The following is a 22,311-nucleotide window of genomic DNA, read 5'->3' on the forward strand; positions in this document are numbered from 1 at the left end:
CCTAGTAGCAATCAGCGAAGAGGCGGGGCCAGGAGCTATGACTCGACCCCTGCAACCACAAATAGGTGAGTACAAATAGGTGAGTACACACACACACACACACACGTCACCGGAGGCACACATCAACCAAATAACTGCTGCAGCATACGGGCGCCTGGCAAACCTGAGAATAGAGTTCCGATACCTTAATAAGGAATCGTTCAAGACACTGTACACTGTGTATGTTAGGCCCATACGGAAGTATGCAGCACCAGTCTGGAACCCACACCTGGTCAAGCACGTCAAGAAGTTAGAGAAAGTACAAAGGTTTGCAACCAGGCTAGTCCCAGAGCTCAGGGGAATGTCGTACGAGGAAAGGTTGAGGGAAATCGGACTGACGACACTGGAGGACAGAAGGGTCAGGGGAGACATGATAACGACATACAAGATACTGTGGGGAATAGACAAGGTGGACAGAGACAGGATGTTTCAGAGAGGGGACATAGAAACAAGGGGTCACAACTGGAAGCTGAAGACTCAGACGAGTCACAGGGACGTTAGGAAGTATTTCTTCAGTCAGGAAGTGGAATAGCCTAGCAAGTGAAGTAGTGGAGGCAGGAACCATACATAGTTTTAAGAAGAGGTATGACAAAGCTCAGGAAGCAGAGAGGGAGAGGACCTAGTAGCGATCACCTAATTGTGCAACCACAATTAGGTGGGTACACACAGTCGCATTATACAGAAAAATGGCGATTTTTGGGGACTAAAATAAATGCTCTGAGGTGATTTATTGCCAAAGTTTCCTGGAAAATCCATGGGAAATCTGGAAAAACAGACGGGACGTGCAACTATGACCACCCTAGAAAATGTCATGCCCATATGACAACAGGAAAATGCAAACTCCCTTCCTGTAAGCTTTTTCACCCTGAAATGTGTACCTCTTCAGTACAGGAAAGACTGTGCTATAACTTAAATTGCCAAGCACACCATCTAAAGGGTACAAAAAGATACAAAACATCCAGGCCATGGGAAAACCTGGGTAGCCACAGCCACTCAAGAGGGAGAGGTTTTTTAGTGCCACGAAGGAAAAAAATACTGGCAGGAAATGGCAGAAATCGTACACCAAATCCAGTCATTCCTGGAGTGGAACCACAGTCGATGGCCTCCACTCCAAACCAACAGATACAGATACTAATGCCGGAAAAAAATACCCCCCCCCAGTACCAACAATACCACCAGTCCTATGACATTCTTCTTTGCAAATATACAGGGTCTAAAGCCAGCAACAAACAACAAAATACCTTTCATCCGTGGACTGCTTGCAGAGGCAAAGGCAATGTTCACGGCTTTCACTGAGACCCACATAAAGGATCACTTGGACAACGAAATATGGATCCCAGGTTACAACCTATACAGATGTGACAGAGTGAACAGGCAAAAGGGGGGGGGGGGGGTTGGCCTGTACATTGCAGTCACTTGTTCGCACAGAACTGCTAAATGCCTCAAATGATGTAGTGGAAGTTTTAGCAGTAAAGGTCGAGAACCAAAACCTAGTCATTGTGGTAGTCTACAAGCCTCCGGATGCAACATCCCAGCAATTCCAGGAACAGCTGTTAAAAATTGACCACTGTCTGGAAAATCTTCCAGCTCCTGCACCCAACATCTTGCTCCTGGGGGATTTCAACTTAAGGCACCTAAAATGGAGGAATATAGCAAATAATATTGTTGCAGTAATAACACCAGGAGGCAGCTCTGATGAAAACTCACACTCACACGAGCTTTTAAATCTCTGCACAAAATTCAATTTAAACCAGCATATAATAGAGCCTACTAGACTGGAGAATACACTAGACTTCATCTTCACTAACAATGATGATCTGATAAGAAATGTCACCATATCAAAAACAATATACTCAGATCACAACATAATTGAGGTTCAGACATGCATGCGCAGAGCCCCAGACCGACATAATGAGACTAGTCACGAGGGAGCATTCACCAAATTCAACTTCAATAACAAAAACATAAAGTGGGACCAAGTAAACCAAGTCCTAACCGATATAAGCTGGGAAGATATACTAAGCAACACAGACCCCAACTTATGCCTAGAACAGATTAACTTGGTGGCACTCGATGTATGCACAAGGCTTATTCCTCTAAGAAAAAGGAGGAGTAGATGTAAAATAGAAAGAGACAGGCGCTCCCTTTACAGGCGACGGAAAAGAATAACAGAGCGGCTAAAAGAGGTCAATATATCTGAAATGCGTAGGGAGACACTGGTCAGAGAAATAGCAAGCATCGAACTCAAGCTAAAAGAATCTTATAGGAGTCAGGAATCGCGGGAAGAACTAAAAGCCATAAATGAAATCGAAAGAAACCCAAAGTATTTCTTCTCCTATGCCAAATCAAAGTCGAGAACAACGTCCAGTATTGGGCCCCTACTTAAACAAGATGGGTCCTACACAGATGACAGCAAGGAATTGAGTGAGCTACTCAAGTCCCAACATGACTCAGTTTTTAGCAAGCCGCTAACCAGACTGAGAGTCGAAGATCAAAATGAATTTTTTATGAGAGAGCCACAAAATTTGGTTAACACAAGCCTATCCGATGTTATCCTGGCGCCAAATGACTTCGAACAGGCGATAAATGACATGCCCATGCACTCTGCCCCAGGGCCAGACTCATGGAACTCCGTGTTCATCAAGAACTGCAAGAAGCCCCTATCACGAGCCTTTTCCATCCTATGGAGAGGGAGCACAGACACGGGGGTCGTCCCACAGTTACTAAAAACAACAGACATAGCCCCACTCCACAAAGGGGGCAGTAAAGCAACAGCAAAGAACTACAGACCGATAGCACTAACATCCCATATCATAAAAATCTTTGAAAGGGTCCTAAGAAGCAAGATCACCACCCATCTAGAAACCCATCAGTTACACAACCCAGGGCAACATGGGTTTAGAACAGGTCGCTCCTGTCTGTCTCAACTATTGGATCACTACGACAAGGTCCTAAATGCACTAGAAGATAAAAAGAATGCAGATGTAATATATATACAGACTTTGCAAAAGCCTTCGACAAGTGTGACCATGGCGTAATAGCGCACAAAATGCGTGCTAAAGGAATAACAGGAAAAGTCGGTCGATGGATCTATAATTTCCTAACTAACAGAACACAAAGAGTAGTCGTCAACAGAGTCAAGTCCGAGGCAGCTACGGTGAAAAGCTCTGTTCCACAAGGCACAGTACTCGCTCCCATCTTGTTCCTCATCCTCATATTCGACATAGACAAGGATGTCAGCCACAGCACCGTGTCTTCCTTTGCAGATGACACCCGAATCTGCATGACAGTGTCTTCCATTGCAGACACTGCAAGGCTCCAGGCAGACATCAACCGAATCTTTCAGTGGGCTGCAGAAAACAATATGAAGTTCAACGATGAGAAATTTCAATTACTCAGATATGGTAAACACGAGGAAATTAAATCTTCATCAGAGTACAAAACAAATTCTGGCCACAAAATAGAGCGAAACACCAACGTCAAAGACCTGGGAGTGATCATGTCGGAGGATCTCACCTTCAAGGACCATAACATTGTATCAATCGCATCTGCTAGAAAAATGACAGGATGGATAATGAGAACCTTCAAAACTAGGGAGGCCAAGCCCATGATGACACTCTTCAGGTCACTTGTTCTATCTAGCCTGGAATATTGCTGCACACTAACAGCACCTTTCAAGGCAGGTGAAATTGCTGACCTAGAAAATGTACAGAGAACCTTCACGGCGCGCATAATGGAGATAAAACACCTCAATTACTGGGAGCGCTTGAGGTTCCTAAAACTGTATTCCCTGGAACGCAGGCGGGAGAGATACATGATTATATACACCTGGAAAATCCTAGAGGGACTAGTACCGAACATGCACACGAAAATCACTCACTACGAAAGCAAAAGACTTGGCAGACGATGCAACACCCCCCCCCCCCAATTAAAAGCAGGGGTGTCACTAGCACGTTAAGAGACCATACAATAAGTGTCAGGGGCCCGAGACTGTTCAGCTGCCTCCCAGCATACATAAGGGGGATTACCAACAGACCCCTGGCAGTCTTCAAGCTGGCACTGGACAAGCACCTAAAGTCGGTTCCTGACCAGCCGGGCTATGGCTCGTACGTTGGTTTGCGTGCAGCCAGCAGCAACAGCCTGGTTGATCAGGCTCTGATCCACCAGGAGGCCTGGTCACAGACCGGGCCGCGGGGGCGTTGACCCCCAGAACTCTCTCCAGGTAAACTCCAGGTAAACTGTCAGCCGGAACTAGAATGTCAAAAGAGAAACGCAGTACGTCAAGCGGGCCAGTGAGAGAGCAAAGATTAAGTGATGAATGGTGTCGAAATATAGTTTGATGATAAGTAACAAAACTCTTCACTATACTACTGTATGATGATGTAGAAATAAACTGAGTTATTACTACGCCTATGGTGACGATGTCATCAACTCCAGTTACTACTCAATTTATAATGAGTAATACAATATAACAACACTGGGATAATAAACTATTTATGAAAAAAGTTACTAAATCAGAATTTATTTAGGTACATAACACTGGTATAAGAATCCACCAAGAATGCATTAGAATCCAATAAATCTTAAAGCCAATACGTATTAGAATAAAACAGGAAATTGAAAGTGCACAAGAGAAAACTCGTTACAAAATATATACCAATTGTTAGTATAACTGTATATACTCATCACGAACCTTCGTTGAGAAATAAGAAGCTGCGTATGATGTTCCACTTTTATTAAAGTTTTCTGTGTTTAATTAAACTATGTACAGCAAACCAAGTAAAAATATCAAAGATGTAAGGTGGACGAGAATGAATACAGCAAGAGTTAACACTAAGATGGACCAACCTACCCACCTGTTGCTTGTTACTAACAGTAGGATGAACCAGCCTACCCACCTGTTGTTTATTAGCAGTAGGATGAACCAACCTACCCATCTGCTGTTTGTTACTAACAGTAGGATGAACCAACCTACCCAACTGTTGCTTGTTATTAACAGTAGGATGAACCAACCTACCCATCAGTTGCTTGTTATTAACAGTAGGATGAACCCACCTACCCACCTGTTGTTTATTAACAGTAGGATGAACCAACCTACCCACCTGTTGCTTGTTATTAACAGTAGGATGAACCAATCTACCCACCTGTTGTTTGTTATTAACAGTAGGATGAACCAACCTACCCACCTATTGTTTGTTATTAACAGTAGGATGAACCAACCTACCCACCTGCTGTTTGTTATTAACAGTAGGATGAACCAACCTACCCACCTGCTGTTTGTTATTAGCAGTAGGATGAACCAACCTACCCACCTGTTGTTTGTTATTAACAGTAGGATGAACCAACCTCCCAACCTGTTGTTTGTTATTAACAGTAGGATGAACCAACCTACCCACCTGTTGTTTGTTATTAACAGTAGGATGAACCAACCTACCCACCTGTTGTTTGTTATTAACAGTAGGATGGACTAACCTAACCACCTGTTGTTTGTTATTAACAGTAGGATAAACCAACCTACCCACCTGTTGTTTATTAACAGTAGGATAAACCAACCTACCCACCTGTTGTTTATTAACAGTAGGATGGACCAACCTAACCACCTGTTGCTTGTTACTAACAGTAGGATGAACCAACCTACCCACCTGTTGTTTATTAACAGTAGGATGAACCAACCTACCCACCTGCTGTTTGTTGCTAACAGTAGGATGAACCAACCTACCCACCAGTTGCTTGTTATTAACAGTAGGATGAACCAACCTACCCACCTGTTGTTTATTAACAGTAGGATGAACCAACCTGCCCACCTGTTGCTTGTTATTAACAGTAGGATGAACCAACCTACCCACCTGCTGTTTGTTATTAACAGTAGGATGGACTAACCTAACCACCTGTTGTTTATTAACAGTAGGATGGACTAACCTAGTCACCTGTTTGTTACTAACAGTTGGATGAATTCACCTACCACCTGTTCTTTATTACTAACTGTAAGATGGATCAACCTAGCCATCTGTTGTGTTTGTTACCAACAGTAGGATGGACCGACCTTCCCACCCGTTATCTTTGTTACTAACAGTAGAAAAGAATAGGCACAATACTGTGACTAGTTAATAGTTCAAGCCGGACTTGTGTGCGGGTTATTTGTGTACTAACAGCCTGCCTGTTCTGCGTTACTAACACCCAGCCACCTGTTGTGCTGCTGACTAACAGAAGAATGGGCCAATGTTACCACCAGTAAAAACCAATACAAAACAAACGTTTATTTTTCGCTTGGTAGTTCTTGCGTCCGCATTGGTTGACGCGACCACGACTACGTCACATTATTTGTTACTGGAATACACCCAAGATTAACACAGATGACATGACTCCCATAAATATATTGTAACATAAATATTGAAATTTTATAGTTATGCATACGTACAAAAATAAACGCAGTTTAGGCTCTAGTTGTCCTTCAACACCTGCCCGCTTATCAAGTAACGTATGAACATGCAGTAGCAGCTCAGAATATTCAATAAATGTTTGTAAATCTGAGACAGATATAAGCGTGAGGTGACTACACTTGCCTCCCTCACCTTACCACCCACACATGGACAACATGACACAATATTCACCTGAGAAGCTCAAACCTGGCGAGTTTGGAAGCGAATTTGGAGGCGGCGTCAACAGAGTCCTGAGACACAACCATGATCAGCTGAAGACTGCCCTGCCTGCCTGCCTCCACGCCAGGAGTCTGCGCGTTCATGTGCTCCTGATGATGCCAGCACTGCTTTCATTCCTTGCTCTCTCTCTCTCTCTCTCTCTCTCTCTCTCTCTCTCTCTCTCTCTCTCTCTCCTACTGGGAGAGGCTGGGGTCTGATGCTGCCAGCACTGCTTTCATTCTTTGCTCTCTCTCTCCTGCTGGAAGTGGCTGGGGTCTGATGCTGCCAGCACTGCTTTCATTCCTTGCTCTCTCTCTCTCTCTCCTGCTGGGAGAGGCTGGGGTTTGATGCTACCAGCACTGCTTTCGTTCCTTCCTCTTATCCTGTCCTGCCGGGAGGGGCTGAGGTCTGATGCTGCCATCAATGCTTTCAGTCCTTCCTCTATCCTGCTAAGAGAGGCTGAGGTCTGATGCTGCCAGCGCTGCTTCTATCCCTTGCTCTCTGCTGCTGGGAGTGCCTGGTGGCTAGGATGACACTTTTCACTAACTTCTCACACACTCCGCTCAAGGGAGGTTACTTGACGCTGGTGAAGGGGCTCTTGCTCTAGGGAAATGGATCTGCACTCCGGTTCCCTGAATTGAGCCTGAATACCTTCCATCCCCCCTACATGCGCTGTATAATCCTACGGGTTTAGCGCTCCCCATAATTATAATAATAATAATAATAATAATAATTCTCACACACTATCATCCAACTATCTTAGCGTTAGGGAGAAAAAACTTCTAAATCAATGGTTTTCAAGTCACGAAACTTTTACAATAAAAAAAAGCGGAAATTTTAATATAAGGCAAATGGTAATTTTTTTTAGCCTAATTTATGTAATATATAAAATGTACCTATGCATCCATGCGATTTTTCACAAAAAATATATATAAGCTTTATACATTTAAATATTTATAAAAGAATGTTGACTCTAAAAAAAATCATGTTTGCTGTACTATTAAAGTTTTCAATGCCAAATAATTTAAAGTGAATATTTTGGCAGCTATTGGTAGGGCGATTTTCATAGTTAATAAAAAATTAACTTTAAATAACTATGTTATGGCTCTTCCTTAGACCGCCAGCATCCCTCCCAACATCTTTAAGTTCCTTAGATGATATAGTCATCAATATAAGAGACTTGACGTGCAGAGCATCCTTGATACTATCAATATCACTTGACATATTGTCCAACACGGCACAGAGGTAGTTTAACATACAGGGACCCAACACATTTCTTTTCCTATCAATAACATAAGCCGCGGTACTGCGCCTGAAATCCCATGTGGAAGATATCACAGAATATTTGTGGGAATAATTGCCTAAAACGTAACACGTTTGAATGAATATAAATACGTGTCCATGGCCGAAAACTTAAACAATGCTTTCAACATTAATATTATTATTATAATAAAAAAGCTCTAAACCTACAAGGGTCATGCATCAATGCTTTCAACAGAATTTTCGAAGCCAAGCTAGTTATTATGGAAGGGTGACAAATTTGATACAAAATGCTTAGAAAGAGCCTTCGTTTCAACATCTAACACCATAGTACAAAACTAGGGAGGTTTCCAATTAGCCAAACCCTTGGCAATAAAGTTTGTGCAGAAAGTTTGTCGTGGGAGCAGCCGCCATATCTGAATTGCTCCACTACAACACATCCTCACGATTTACCTCAAAAGGAGATTTGACATCCTGGAGCTCCAGTCTTTCTCGACGGCTCTGGTTCCAGTCCTGACATTCATGTCCGTATCTGACGTACAACACATTCCTTTCTCTACGCTAAGTGATTGTTTAAACACCAGACTTTTGAGAGCTCAATCAAGTGTCTTAGTCACTGAAAACTAACAACCACCGCCTCCCCCTCACCTGACCTTACCTCGCTTCTGCATATATAAACTCCTTTCTCCAAGTATATTTTAGTGACTTTACAGTGTTCCGCCTGTTGTACAGGCGGAACACTGTGGAAATGTTTGTAGTTTGTGTTTTTATTACAAAGAAATCTTCATCAGAGTACCTGGAGTTTACCTGGAGAGAGTTCCGGGGGTCAACGCCCCCGCGGCCCGGTCTGTGACCAGGCCTCCTGGTGGATCAGAGCCTGATCAACCAGGCTGTTGCTGCTGGCTGCACCCAAACCAACGTACGAGCCACAGCCCGGCTGATCCGGAACTGACTTTAGGTGCTTGTCCAGTGCCAGCTTGAAGACTGCCAGGGGTCTGTTGGTAATCCCCCTTATGTGAGCTGGGAGGCAGTTGAACAGTCTCGGGCCCCTGACACTTATTGTATGGTCTCTTAACGTGCTAGTGACACCCCTGCTTTTCATTGGGGGGATGGTGCATCGTCTGCCAAGTCTTTTGCTTTCGTAGTGAGTGATTTTCGTGTGCAAGTTCGGTACTAGTCCCTCTAGGATTTTCCAGGTGTATATAATCATGTATCTCTCCCTCCTGCGTTCCAGGGAATACAGGTTTAGGAACCTCAAGCGCTCCCAATAATTGAGGTGTTTTATCTCCGTTATGCGCGCCGTGAAAGTTCTCTGTACATTTTCTAGGTCGGCAATTACACCTGCTTTGGAAGGTGCTGTTAGTGTGCAGCAATATTCCAGCCTAGATAGAACAAGTGACCTGAAGAGTGTCATCATGGGCTTGGCCACAAAATAGAGCGAAACACCAACGTCAAAGACCTGGGAGTAATCATGTCGTAGGATCTCACCTTCAAGGACCATAACATTGTATCAATCGCATCTGCTAGAAAAATGACAGGATGGATAATGAGAACCTTCAAAACTAGGGATGCCAAGCCCATGATGACACTCTTCAGGTCACTTGTTTTATCTAGGCTGGAATATTGCTGCACACTAACAGCACCTTTCAAGGCAGGTGAAATTGCTGACCTAGAAAATGTACTGAGAACCTTCACGGCGCGCATAACGGAGATAAAACACCTCAATTACTGGGAGCGCTTGAGGTTCCTAAACCTGTATTCCCTGGAACGCAGGCGGGAGAGATACATGATTATATACACCTGGAAAATCCTAGAGGGACTAGTACCGAACTTGCACACGAAAATCACTCACTACGAAAGCAAAAGACTTGGCAGACGATGCAACATCCCCCCAATGAAAAGCAGGGGTGTCACTAGCACGTTAAGAGACCATACAATAAGTGTCAGGGGCCCGAGACTGCTCAACTGCCTCCCAGCATACATAAGGGGGATTACCAACAGACCCCTGGCAGTCTTCAAGCTGGCACTGGACAAGCACCTAAAGTCGGTTCCTGACCAGCCGGGCTGTGGCTCGTACGTTGGATTGCGTGCAGCCAGCAGTAACAGCCTGGTTGATCAGGCTCTGATCCACCAGGACGCCTGGTCACAGACCGGGCCGCGGGGGCGTTGACCCCCGGAACTCTCTCCAGGTAAACTCCAGGTAGCGTGGAGGGTCACCTGTAGCGTAGTGTACAAAATTTCTGCTCGACTAAACTCGGGAAAGATTTGTCATCCTCCTCAACAGTTAGTCGTCTAATAATGTTTCTAGTACCTTGTCTAAGTGCAAACTTGAATTAGCTACTACCACAGTTAAAGGCTTAACTAGCTAGAAACCAACAAGTCTGGATGAAACTCTCCATAAATAGCGATGCAGCTAGTACTGCCGAGTAAGCACACACCAATTTACTTTAAACACTGTTTCATGGAAAAATTATTGAATATCATCATACAGGTAATATGTAGCCTTAATGACGCGGGTGAAGTCGATATTCTTTATACCTGCCACACTACTACTGGCTATTCACTAGGCTCCACCTGTCAGCCAGTAACTTTTGTTTACTGTTGATGCTCCACCTCACCCTAGCAGCCAACATAATATCCCCTCCCTCTCTCCCCACTCTTCTAGTGACTACTATTGTATCACGAGCCCAGACCGACTTTGACAAACTCTGCGTCCACCCCAGCGAAGCAGAATTCCGATATTAATTACAGATATGACGTAGATGAATGAGGGAAGGAAAATCTACCCAGCCACAAATATTGTTTTTTAAGCTAGCACGCAAGGTCCACACGCAGCGAGGAGCACACACCTTGCTGGTGGGGGTAAATATAGCAAGATTGACTCGCTCGGCTTGCAGTCTAACGTACCCGGGTGCGATTTGCAGGCAAGATGAGACGCATGAGCAAGTCTACTTACACCTGCTTACCTTGTTCACCTAGTGGTAAGTAGGTATCTATAAATTAGTCATTCTGGGACACATCATACGAGAGTTCGGGAGGACTCCAATGACAATAAGCTACACCACTTTACTTTCTTGGCTTTTGATGAGTTAATACCCTCTGAAATTAATAATACTTGATTATAGGTTGAAAGGGGTAGTAAGGGAGTTATATATATGTATATATCTATATATATATATATATATATATATATATATATATATATATATATATATATATATATATATATATATATATATATATATATATATAACACTGTACCTCCAGGATAAACTTCATACTTTGCTTTGTGAATGCATCTATACTTCTTATCCCATCAAGTTAACATAGCGTTGCTGCAGATAAACTATTCTGGATGAGCGTATTCTCAGGTACATTTGCGGGTAATTTTATGAGTTAAAAATTCGCATGCTTCTTTTGATGAAATGAGTAGTGTTAATTAATATAATCACTATTAAACGGGTTACTCACAATGTGAATTTCGTTTATTGCACAGTAAGCAGTTCGTGCAGCTCTGTTCGTTCACTTAATTGTCTTACATGACCATTAGTGCCTCTTTTATTTACGTCAGTCCATTAGGCAGATTGCATGCATGCTATTCACAAGGTTCGCGCTGTCTCCGGTAACTCACTCAGGATAACAACCGCTATGCCATGAATGAATCATATACAGTCCCACTATTTTACTAAACGTAAATTGATTTAGAAGATTTTGTTCTCTCGTCTGTTTCGTGAAATGTATGTCAGTGAATTCATGGCAAGCCACTCTTGAACCCAAGCAGCAGAGATATGGTGTGTGTGGTAGTTGTGAAGACAGACATGGTGTGTATAGTGCTTGTGGTTAATAAAGTGGTAACAAGCAGCAGAAAGATGGAGTGTGTGTGTGGTAGCTAGGGAATCCTTGATGTTTAGACACAAAACTCTCAACTGTAGTTAAGGTACTAAAGTTATGACAGTGTTGACATGTCACTTGTTTAAACACGGAAAAAATGACCCTCGTGCCAGCACGTGATGTGTGACCAACATGATAAAACTGACCCCCGTGCCAGCACGTGATGTGTGACGAACATGATAAAACTCTACTGCGGGGTTTGTGTAACAACGTCTCGAATTATTCATATAATATCGTTATTTCCACTGTTATTCAATACTAAGAAACTTTTAATGGAAAGACATTTTCATTAACATTTAATTAAATGTTCTTTCTTCCAATTTTGTTCTTCCTTCACTTTACCTGTTCTTCCTTCACTTAACCTGTTCTTCCTACCACTTTACCTGTTCTTCCTACCACTTTACCTGTTCTTCCTACCACTTAACCTGTTCTTCCTTCACTTAACCTGTTCTTCCTACCACTTAACCTGTTCTTCCTACCACTTAACCTGTTCTTCCTACCACTTTACCTGTTCTTCCTACCACTTTACCTGTTCTTCCTTCACTTAACCTGTTCTTCCTTCACTTAACCTGTTCTTCCTACCACTTTACATGTTCTTCCTACCACTTTACCTGTTCTTCCTACCACTTTACATGTTCTTCCTACCACTTTACCTGTTCTTCCTACCACTTTACCTGTTCTTCCTTCACTTAACCTGTTCTTCCTTCACTTAACCTGTTCTTCCTACCACTTTACATGTTCTTCCTACCACTTTACCTGTTCTTCCTACCACTTTACATGTTCTTCCTACCACTTTACCTGTTCTTCCTACCACTTTACATGTTCTTCCTACCACTTTACCTGTTCTTCCTACCACTTTACATGTTCTTCCTACCACTTTACCTGTTCTTCCTACCACTTAACCTGTTCTTCCTACCACTTTACCTGTTCTTCCTACCACTTTACATGTTCTTCCTACCACTTTACCTGTTCTTCCTACCACTTAACCTGTTCTTCCTACCACTTTGCCTGTTCTTCCTTCACTTAACCTGTTCTTCCTACCACTTTACATGTTCTTCCTACCACTTTACCTGTTCTTCCTACCACTTTACATGTTCTTCCTACCACTTTACATGTTCTTCCTACCACTTTACCTGTTCTTCCTACCACTTTACATGTTCTTCCTACCACTTTACCTGTTCTTCCTAACACTTAACCTGTTCTTCCTACCACTTTACATGTTCTTCCTACCACTTTACCTGTTCTTCCTACCACTTTACCAGTTCTTCCTACCACTTTACATGTTCTTCCTACCACTTTACCTGTTCTTCCTACCACTTAACCTGTTCTTCCTACCACTTTGCCTGTTCTTCCTTCACTTAACCTGTTCTTCCTACCACTTTACATGTTCTTCCTACCACTTTACATGTTCTTCCTACCACTTTACCTGTTCTTCCTTCACTTAACCTGTTCTTCCTACCACTTTACATGTTCTTCCTACCACTTTACATGTTCTTCCTACCACTTTACATGTTCTTCCTACCACTTTACCTGTTCTTCCTACCACTTTACCTGTTCTTCCTACCACTTTACATGTTCTTCCTACCACTTTACCTGTTCTTCCTACCACTTAACCTGTTCTTCCTACCACTTTGCCTGTTCTTCCTTCACTTAACCTGTTCTTCCTACCACTTTACATGTTCTTCCTACCACTTTACATGTTCTTCCTACCACTTTACCTGTTCTTCCTACCACTTTACCTGTTCTTCCTACCACTTTACATGTTCTTCCTTCACTTAACCTGTTCTTCCTACCACTTTACCTGTTCTTCCTTCACTTAACCTGTTCTTCCTACCACTTTACCTGTTCTTCCTACCACTTTACATGTTCTTCCTACCACTTTACCTGTTCTTCCTACCACTTTACATGTTCTTCCTACCACTTTACATGTTCTTCCTACCACTTTACCTGTTCTTCCTACCACTTTACATGTTCTTCCTACCACTTTACCTGTTCTTCCTACCACTTTACATGTTCTTCCTACCACTTTACATGTTCTTCCTACCACTTTACCTGTTCTTCCTACCACTTTACATGTTCTTCCTACCACTTTACCTGTTCTTCCTACCACTTTACATGTTCTTCCTACCACTTTACATGTTCTTCCTACCACTTTACCTGTTCTTCCTACCACTTTACCTGTTCTTCCTACCACTTTACATGTTCTTCCTACCACTTTACATGTTCTTCCTACCACTTTACCTGTTCTTCCTACCACTTTACATGTTCTTCCTACCACTTTACCTGTTCTTCCTACCACTTTACATGTTCTTCCTACCACTTTACATGTTCTTCCTACCACTTTACCTGTTCTTCCTACCACTTTACATGTTCTTCCTACCACTTTACATGTTCTTCCTACCACTTTACCTGTTCTTCCTACCACTTTACATGTTCTTCCTACCACTTTACCTGTTCTTCCTACCACTTTACATGTTCTTCCTACCACTTTACATGTTCTTCCTACCACTTTACCTGTTCTTCCTACCACTTTACCTGTTCTTCCTACCACTTTACCTGTTCTTCCTACCACTTTACCTGTTCTTCCTACCACTTTACCTGTTCTTCCTACCACTTTACATGTTCTTCCTACCACTTTACCTGTTCTTCCTACCACTTTGCCTGTTCTTCCTTCACTTAACCTGTTCTTCCTACCACTTTACATGTTCTTCCTACCACTTTACCTGTTCTTCCTACCACTTTACATGTTCTTCCTACCACTTTACCTGTTCTTCCTACCACTTTGCCTGTTCTTCCTACCACTTTACATGTTCTTCCTACCACTTTACCTGTTCTTCCTACCACTTTGCCTGTTCTTCCTACCACTTTACATGTTCTTCCTACCACTTTACCTGTTCTTCCTACCACTTTGCCTGTTCTTCCTTCACTTAACCTGTTCTTCCTACCACTTTACATGTTCTTCCTACCACTTTACCTGTTCTTCCTACCACTTTACATGTTCTTCCTACCACTTTACCTGTTCTTCCTACCACTTTACATGTTCTTCCTACCACTTTACCTGTTCTTCCTACCACTTTACCTGTTCTTCCTACCACTTTGCCTGTTCTTCCTTCACTTAACCTGTTCTTCCTACCACTTTACCAGTTCTTCCTACCACTTTACCTGTTCTTCCTACCACTTTACATGTTCTTCCTACCACTTAACCTGTTCTTCCTACCACTTTACCAGTTCTTCCTACCACTTTACCTGTTCTTCCTTCACTTTATCTACTCTTCCCATCGATTAAAGGAGGTTCATAAAAGCACACACAATACCCTCTTGTAATCTATAGGATTTGACCTAATAAAGCAACCATCAATAGTACTTTTGCTGTTGTCTATATTATTTAAAAATCGATTACACACATTCTCACACTTATACGTATATAACATTCCTTGAAAATGTGAGACATCACATTCCCAAGGAACTAGTGTTCATATATATATATACTATATACATATATATATATATATATATATATATATATATATATATATATATATATATATATATATATATATATATATATATATATATATATGTGTGTGTGTGTGTGTGTGTGTGTACTCACCTAATTGTACTCACCTAATTGTGGTTGCAGGGGTCGAGACTCAGCTCCTGGCCCCGCCTTTTCACTGATCGCTACTAGGTCCTCTCTCTGCTTTCAGAGCTTTGTCATGCCTCGTCTTAAAGCTATGTATGGTTCCTGCCTCCACTACATCACTTGTTTGGCTATTCCACTTCCTGACGACTCTATGACTGAAGAAATACTTCCTAACATCCCTGTGACTCGTCTGAGTCTTCAGCTTCCAATTGTGACCCCTTGTTTCTGTGTCCCCTCTCTGGAACAACCTGTCTCTGTCTACCTTATCTATTCCATGCAGTGTTTTGTAGATTGTTATCATGTCTCCCCTGACCCGCCTGTCCTCCACTGTCGTCAGTCCGATTTCCCTCAACCTTTCTTCGTAGGACATACCCCTGAGCTCCGGAACTAGCCTTGTTGCAAACCTTTGCACTTTCTCTAATTTCTTGATGTGTGTGTGTGTGTGTGTGTGTGTGTGTATGTATAGATGGCGTGTCTGAGGGTAATGTGCGATGTGAATATAATGCAGGGAATCCGTAGCTTGGAGATTAGAACGAGGTGCAAGGTTTCTAAAATTATTATCCAGTGTGCAGAGGAAGGGTTGTTGAGGTGGTTTGGACATTTTTTAGAGGATGGAACAAAAGAGAATGACTTGGAGGGCATATAAATCTGCAGTGGAAGGAAGGTGGGGTAGGGGCCATCCTAGGAAAGGTTGGAGGGAGGGGGCATATGAAGTTTTGTGTGCAATGAGCTTGGATTTTCAGCAAGCATGTGTGAGAGTTAGGAGCGAGTGGAGATTAATGGTTTTTATGACTTGACGTGCTGTTGGAGTGTGAGCAAAGTAACGTTTATGAAGGAATCCAGGGAAACTGGTTAGCCGGACTTGAGTCCTGGAGATGGGAAGTACAGTGCCTGCACTCTGAAGGAGGGGATGTAGATATGTTGCGGTTTTTAACTGTAGTATAGGCCCGCCTCTGGCAAGACAAGAAATGGAGTGAATAATGATGAAAGTGTTTCTTCTCTTTCAGGTCAACCTGCCTTGGTAGGAGAGCAACCACCCTCCCCTCCGTGCTTGTTACCTGCCTTGGTAGGAGAGCAACCCCCCTCCCCTCCGTGGTTGTTACCTGCCTTGGTAGGAGAGCAACCACCCTCCCCTCCGTGGTTGTTACCTGCCTTGGTAGGAGAGCAACCCCCCTCCCCTCCGTGGTTGTTACCTGCCTTGGTAGGAGAGCAACCACCCTCCCCTCCGTGGTTGTTACCTGCCTTGGTAGGAGAGCAACCCCCCTCCCCTCCGTGGTTGTTACCTGCCTTGGTAGGAGAGCAACCCCCCTCCCCTCCGTGGTTGTTACCTGCCTTGGTAGGAGATCAACCACCCTCCCCTCCGTGGTTGTTACCTGCCTTGGTAGGAGAGCAACCCCCCTCCCCTCCGTGCTTGTTTTGCATCTAATATCGATTGTTCGCGATTTTTGCATAATATGTGTGTGTAGTCACCTAATTGTGGTTGGAAGGGTCGATTCCTAGCTCCTGGCCCCGTCTCTTCACTAGTCGATACTAGTCACTCCCTGCTCCGTGAGCTTTATCATACCTCTTCTTAAAGCTATGTATGGATTCTCCCTCTACCACCTCACTTTCCAGACTATTCCACTTCCTGACAACTCTGTGACTGAAGAAATACTTCCTAACGTGTGTGTGTGTTTGTGTGTGTGTGTGTGTGTGTGTGTGTGTGTGTGTGTGTGTGTGTGTGTGTGTGTGTGTGTGTGTGGGTGTGTATGTGTGTGTGGGTGTGTATGTGTGTGTGTGTGTGTGTGTGTGTGTGTGTGTGTGTGTGTGTGTGTGTGTGTATGTGTGTGTGTGTGTGTGTGTGTGGGTGTGTAAGTGTGTGTGTGTGTGGGTGTGTTTGTGTGTGTGTGTGTGTGTGTGTGTGTGTGTGTGTGTGTGTGTGTGTGTGTGTGTGTGTGTGTGTGTGTGTGTGGGTGTGTATGTGTGTGTGTGTGTGTATGTGTGTGTGTGTGTGTGTGTGTGTGTGTGTGTGTGTGTGTGTGTGTGTGTGTGTGTGTGTGTGTGGGTGTGTATGTGTGTGTGTGTGTGTATGTGTGTGTGTGGGTGTGTGTGTGGGTGTGAATGTGTGTGTGTGTGGTGTGTGTGTGTGTGTGTGTGTTTGTGTGTATGTGTGTGTGTGTGTGTGTGTGTGGGTGTGTATGTGTGTGTGTGTGTGTGTGTGTGTGTGTGTGTGTGTGTGTGTGTGTGTGTGTGTGTGTGTGTGTGTGGGTGTGTATGTGTGTGTGTGTGTGTGTGTGTGTGTGTGTGTGTGTGTGTAAAAAAACAAAGTATAATAATAAGATAAACGGCACAAAGTTCCATGGTTTTCAACAGGTAGACTGACCAATCTTGCGTGTTGGTTATGCAAAAAATCCGACTGCGACACAGTTTAAAATATTCCCTCATACTCTGACCCAATAGAATGTTTATATTTTAAAAGAAATGTATATATATATATATATATATATATATATATATATATATATATATATATATATATATATATATATATATATATATATATATATATATATATATATATGCTGATTTAAAATCTATAGTTTAAATTAATTATGTTAAAATTTCTTAAATGTTTCCATTTGGGGAGAGAGATTTGTATTTCAGTTTATTTAATAACATTATTTGTATTGTGAGAAATGCTGGGACAAAGTTGAGCGATAATGGTAGTGATGGTGATGGTAGAGGTTCGGGTGATAATATAGGTAGTGATAATAGTAGTGTGGGTGGCGTTGGTCGTAGTAGTGGTAGTATTAACACAGTAATGGTCGTGCAGGTTATAGTTCAACAATGGTTCGCTACAGTAACATAATGTTAACAAATATTGATCATAGACTGAGAGGAAAATACTATACATATCATCATGTTACGTTGTGTTTCTCTCTACATACATTCTCAAGTTTTCTCACTTCATAGTCATTGTATCCTAGTCTTTATCTAGCCTTATACTGGTTACATAATAATAATAACAATACTAATAATAATGAATTTTATTTTGTTATTGTAGAGCGCCTGTTCTTTTAAGAACCTCAGTAGAGCGCCTGTTCTTTTAAGAACCTCAGTAGAGCGCCTGTTCTTTTAAGAATCTCACCAGCGCTCATACTAAGGTGATTAACCCATAAATACAATAACAACATCAAAGTAGAAACACTAAGTTTATATTTAGTCTTAGCCTTATCTTAGTTACCAAGTCTTATCTTAAATTATAGCAAACCTTATGTTATTCTTTAACTAACTTAATCGTAGTGTTCACCTACAGTGAGCTAAGTCTTAGACGAAGAGTGACGGAAGACCTTCCCAGGATACCTCAACCCGACACACAAGTGTCGCATAATAACCTTTGTTAAAATTATTGGAGCATGCGATGGTTAAATGTCATAATGTTGTAATCTACCTTAATGTTGATCCCCTACCCTTACTTTAATATTGATCTACCCTTACTTTAATATTGATCTACCCTTACTTTAATATTGATCTACCCTTACTTTAATATTGATCTACCCTTACTTTAATATTGATCTACCCTTACTTTAATATTGATCTACCCTTACTTTAATATTGATCTACCCTTACTTTAATATTGATCTACCCTTACTTTAATATTGATCTACCCTTACTTTAATATTGATCCCCTATACTTTAATGTTGATATCTTACCCTCACCTTAATTAATGTTGCTCTCTTACCCTCACCTCATACAGTTCATGACTTTGACCCCTCCCTTATACAGTTCATGACTTTGACCCCTCCCTTATACAGTTCATGACTTTGACCCCTCCCTTATACAGTTCATGACTTTGACCCCCTTCCTCATACAGAGCATGACTTTGACCCCCTTCCTCATACAGTGCATGATTTTGACCCCCTTCCTCATACAGTGCATGGCTTTGACCCCCTTCCTCATACAGTGCATGACTTTGACCCCCTTCCTCATACAGTACATGACTTTGAACCCCTTCCTCATACAGTGCATGACTTTGACCCCCTTCCTCATACAGTGCATGACTTTGACCCCCTTCCTCATACAGTGCATGACTTTGAACCCCTTCCTCATACAGTGCATGACTTTGACCCCCTTCCTCATACAGTACATGACTTTGAACCCCTCACTCATACAGCACATGATATTGACGCTTCCATCATACAGTACATGACCATGACCCACTATACTACATAATACGTCAACTTAGGCTCCCTATGTGGGACTGACATAACTACGTGCCACAAGATGAGTATCTAGTAGGCCATAAATAACTACTGGCCATAACATACTTGCTATAAGATAACTACGTGACAGTATAACTACATATGATAATTACATGATATAGTATAACTACATGTAGTAACTACATGTAATAACTACATATAACAGCGTAAATACGTAACATAACGTTCATCGAACACATCAAGCAAATTATACTGCACGTAAAAAAGTGCTACATTTGATTAGACAAACACAGTGGCGTGGACACACACGCCACCATCATCAATGATACAGTAGCGTGAACACACGCCACCATCATCAATGACACAGTAGCGTGGACACACACGCCACCATCCTGAATGACACAGTAGCGTGGACACACACGCCACCATCCTGAATGACACAGTAGCGTGGACACACACGCCACCATCCTGAATGGCACAGTAGTGTGGACACACACGCCACCATCATCAATGATACAGTAGCGTGAACACACGCCACCATCATCAATGACACAGTAGCGTGGACACACGCCACCATCATCAATGACACAGTAGCGTGGACACACACGCCACCATCCTGAATGACACAGTAGCGTGGACACACACGCCACCATCCTCAATGACACAGTAGCGTGAACACACGCCACCATCATCAATGACACAGTAGCGTGGACACACACGCCACCATCCTGAATGACACAGTAGCGTGGACACACACGCCACCATCCTCAATGACACAGTAGCGTGGACACACACGCCACCATCCTCAATGACACAGTAGCGTGGACGCACACGCCACCATCCTCAATGACACAGTAGCGTGGACGCACACGCCACCATCATCAATGACACAGTAGCGTGGACACACACGCCACCATCCTCAATGGCACAGTAGTGTGGACACACACGCCACCATCCTGAATGGCACAGTAGTGTGGACACACGCCACCATCCTGAATGGCACAGTAGTGTGGACACACGCCACCATCCTGAATGGCACAGTAGTGCGGACACACACGCCACCATCCTGAATGGCACAGTAGTGTGGACATACGCCACCATCCTGAATGGCACAGTAGTGTGGACACACGCCACCATCCTGAATGGCACAGTAGTGTGGACACACGCCACCATCCTGAATGGCACAGTAGTGCGGACACACACGCCACCATCCTGAATGGCACAGTAGTGCGGACACACACGCCACCATCCTGAATGGCACAGTAGTGTGGACACACGCCACCATCCTGAATGGCACAGTAGTGTGGACACACGCCACCATCCTGAATGGCACAGTAGTGTGGACACACGCCACCATCCTGAATGGCACAGTAGTGCGGACACACACGCCACCATCCTGAATGGCACAGTAGTGCGGACACACATGCCCCCATCATCAATGACACAGTAGCGTGGACACACACGCCCCCATCCTCAGTGACACAGTAGTGTGGACACACACGCCACCATCCTCAATGATACAGCTACAGACAGACATACAGCCAGCCACAGACAGACATAGCCAGCCAGAGACAGACACAGCAAGCCACAGACAGTCACACAGCCATTCCCAGGTAGACATACAGAGAACCACAGACAAATACAGCCAGCTACAAGCAGTCACAGCTAGCCACAGACAGAAACAGCCAGCTACAAGCAGTCACAGCTAGCCATAAACAGATACAGCCAATTACAAGCAGTCACAGCTAGCCATAAACAGATACAGCCAATTACAAGCAGTCACAGCTAGCCATAAACAGATACAGCCAATTACAAGCAGTCACAGCTAGCCATAAACAGATACAGCCAGGCAGATACGTACAACCAACCGCAGACAGACATACAGCCAGCCACAGACGCAGCCAGTCACAGACAGACATACGGCCTGTCATAGACAAACAGCCAGTAACAGATAGACATACAACCAAGCCACAGAGACATCAACCAACATAAGACAGACGTATAACCAACCACAGGCATACTGCCACAGACAGACATACAGACACACAGGCAACCACAGACAGACAAGCAACCAACCACACACAGCCAGTCATTAATGAAGCCATCCACAAACATGCATCCAGCCACAGACATACATCCAGCCACAGACATACATCCAGCCACAGACATACATCAAGCTACAGACATACATCCAGCCACAGACATACATCAAGCTACAGACATACATCCAGCCACAGACATACATCCAGCCACAGACATACATCCAGCCTCAGACATACATCCAGCCACAGACATACATCAAGCTACAGACATACATCCAGCCACAGACATACATCCAGCCACAGACATACATCCAGCCACAGACATACATCCAGCCACAGACATACATCCAGCCACAGACATACATCCAGCCACAGACATACATCCAGCCACAGACATACATCCAGCCACAGACATACATCCAGCCACAGACATACATCCAGCCACAGACATACATCCAGCCACAGACATACATCCAGCCACAGACATACATCCAGCCACAGACATACATCCAGCCACAGACATACATCCAGCCACAGACATACATCCAGCCACAGACATACATCCAGCCACAGACATACATCACAGACATACATC

At 43.4% G+C, this 22,311-nt stretch overlaps 1 protein-coding gene across 1 annotated transcript in view; it reads right to left on the reverse strand.

Annotated features, from left to right (window-relative positions):
• LOC128692193 (uncharacterized) overlaps positions 1-6,759 on the reverse strand; it is a 137,924-nt gene extending 131,165 nt beyond the window's left edge. The window contains exon 1 of the mRNA XM_070096496.1: positions 6,651-6,759. Coding sequence (XP_069952597.1) covers positions 6,651-6,724 — 74 coding nt within the window. The 5' untranslated portion in view covers positions 6,725-6,759. The remainder of the gene's footprint in view (positions 1-6,650) is intronic.
• Positions 6,760-22,311: the final 15,552 nt, after the last annotated feature.

This window comes from Cherax quadricarinatus, chromosome 53, assembly GCF_038502225.1.
Source record: "Cherax quadricarinatus isolate ZL_2023a chromosome 53, ASM3850222v1, whole genome shotgun sequence".
In the NCBI taxonomy this organism is placed as follows: Eukaryota; Metazoa; Arthropoda; class Malacostraca; order Decapoda; family Parastacidae; genus Cherax; species Cherax quadricarinatus.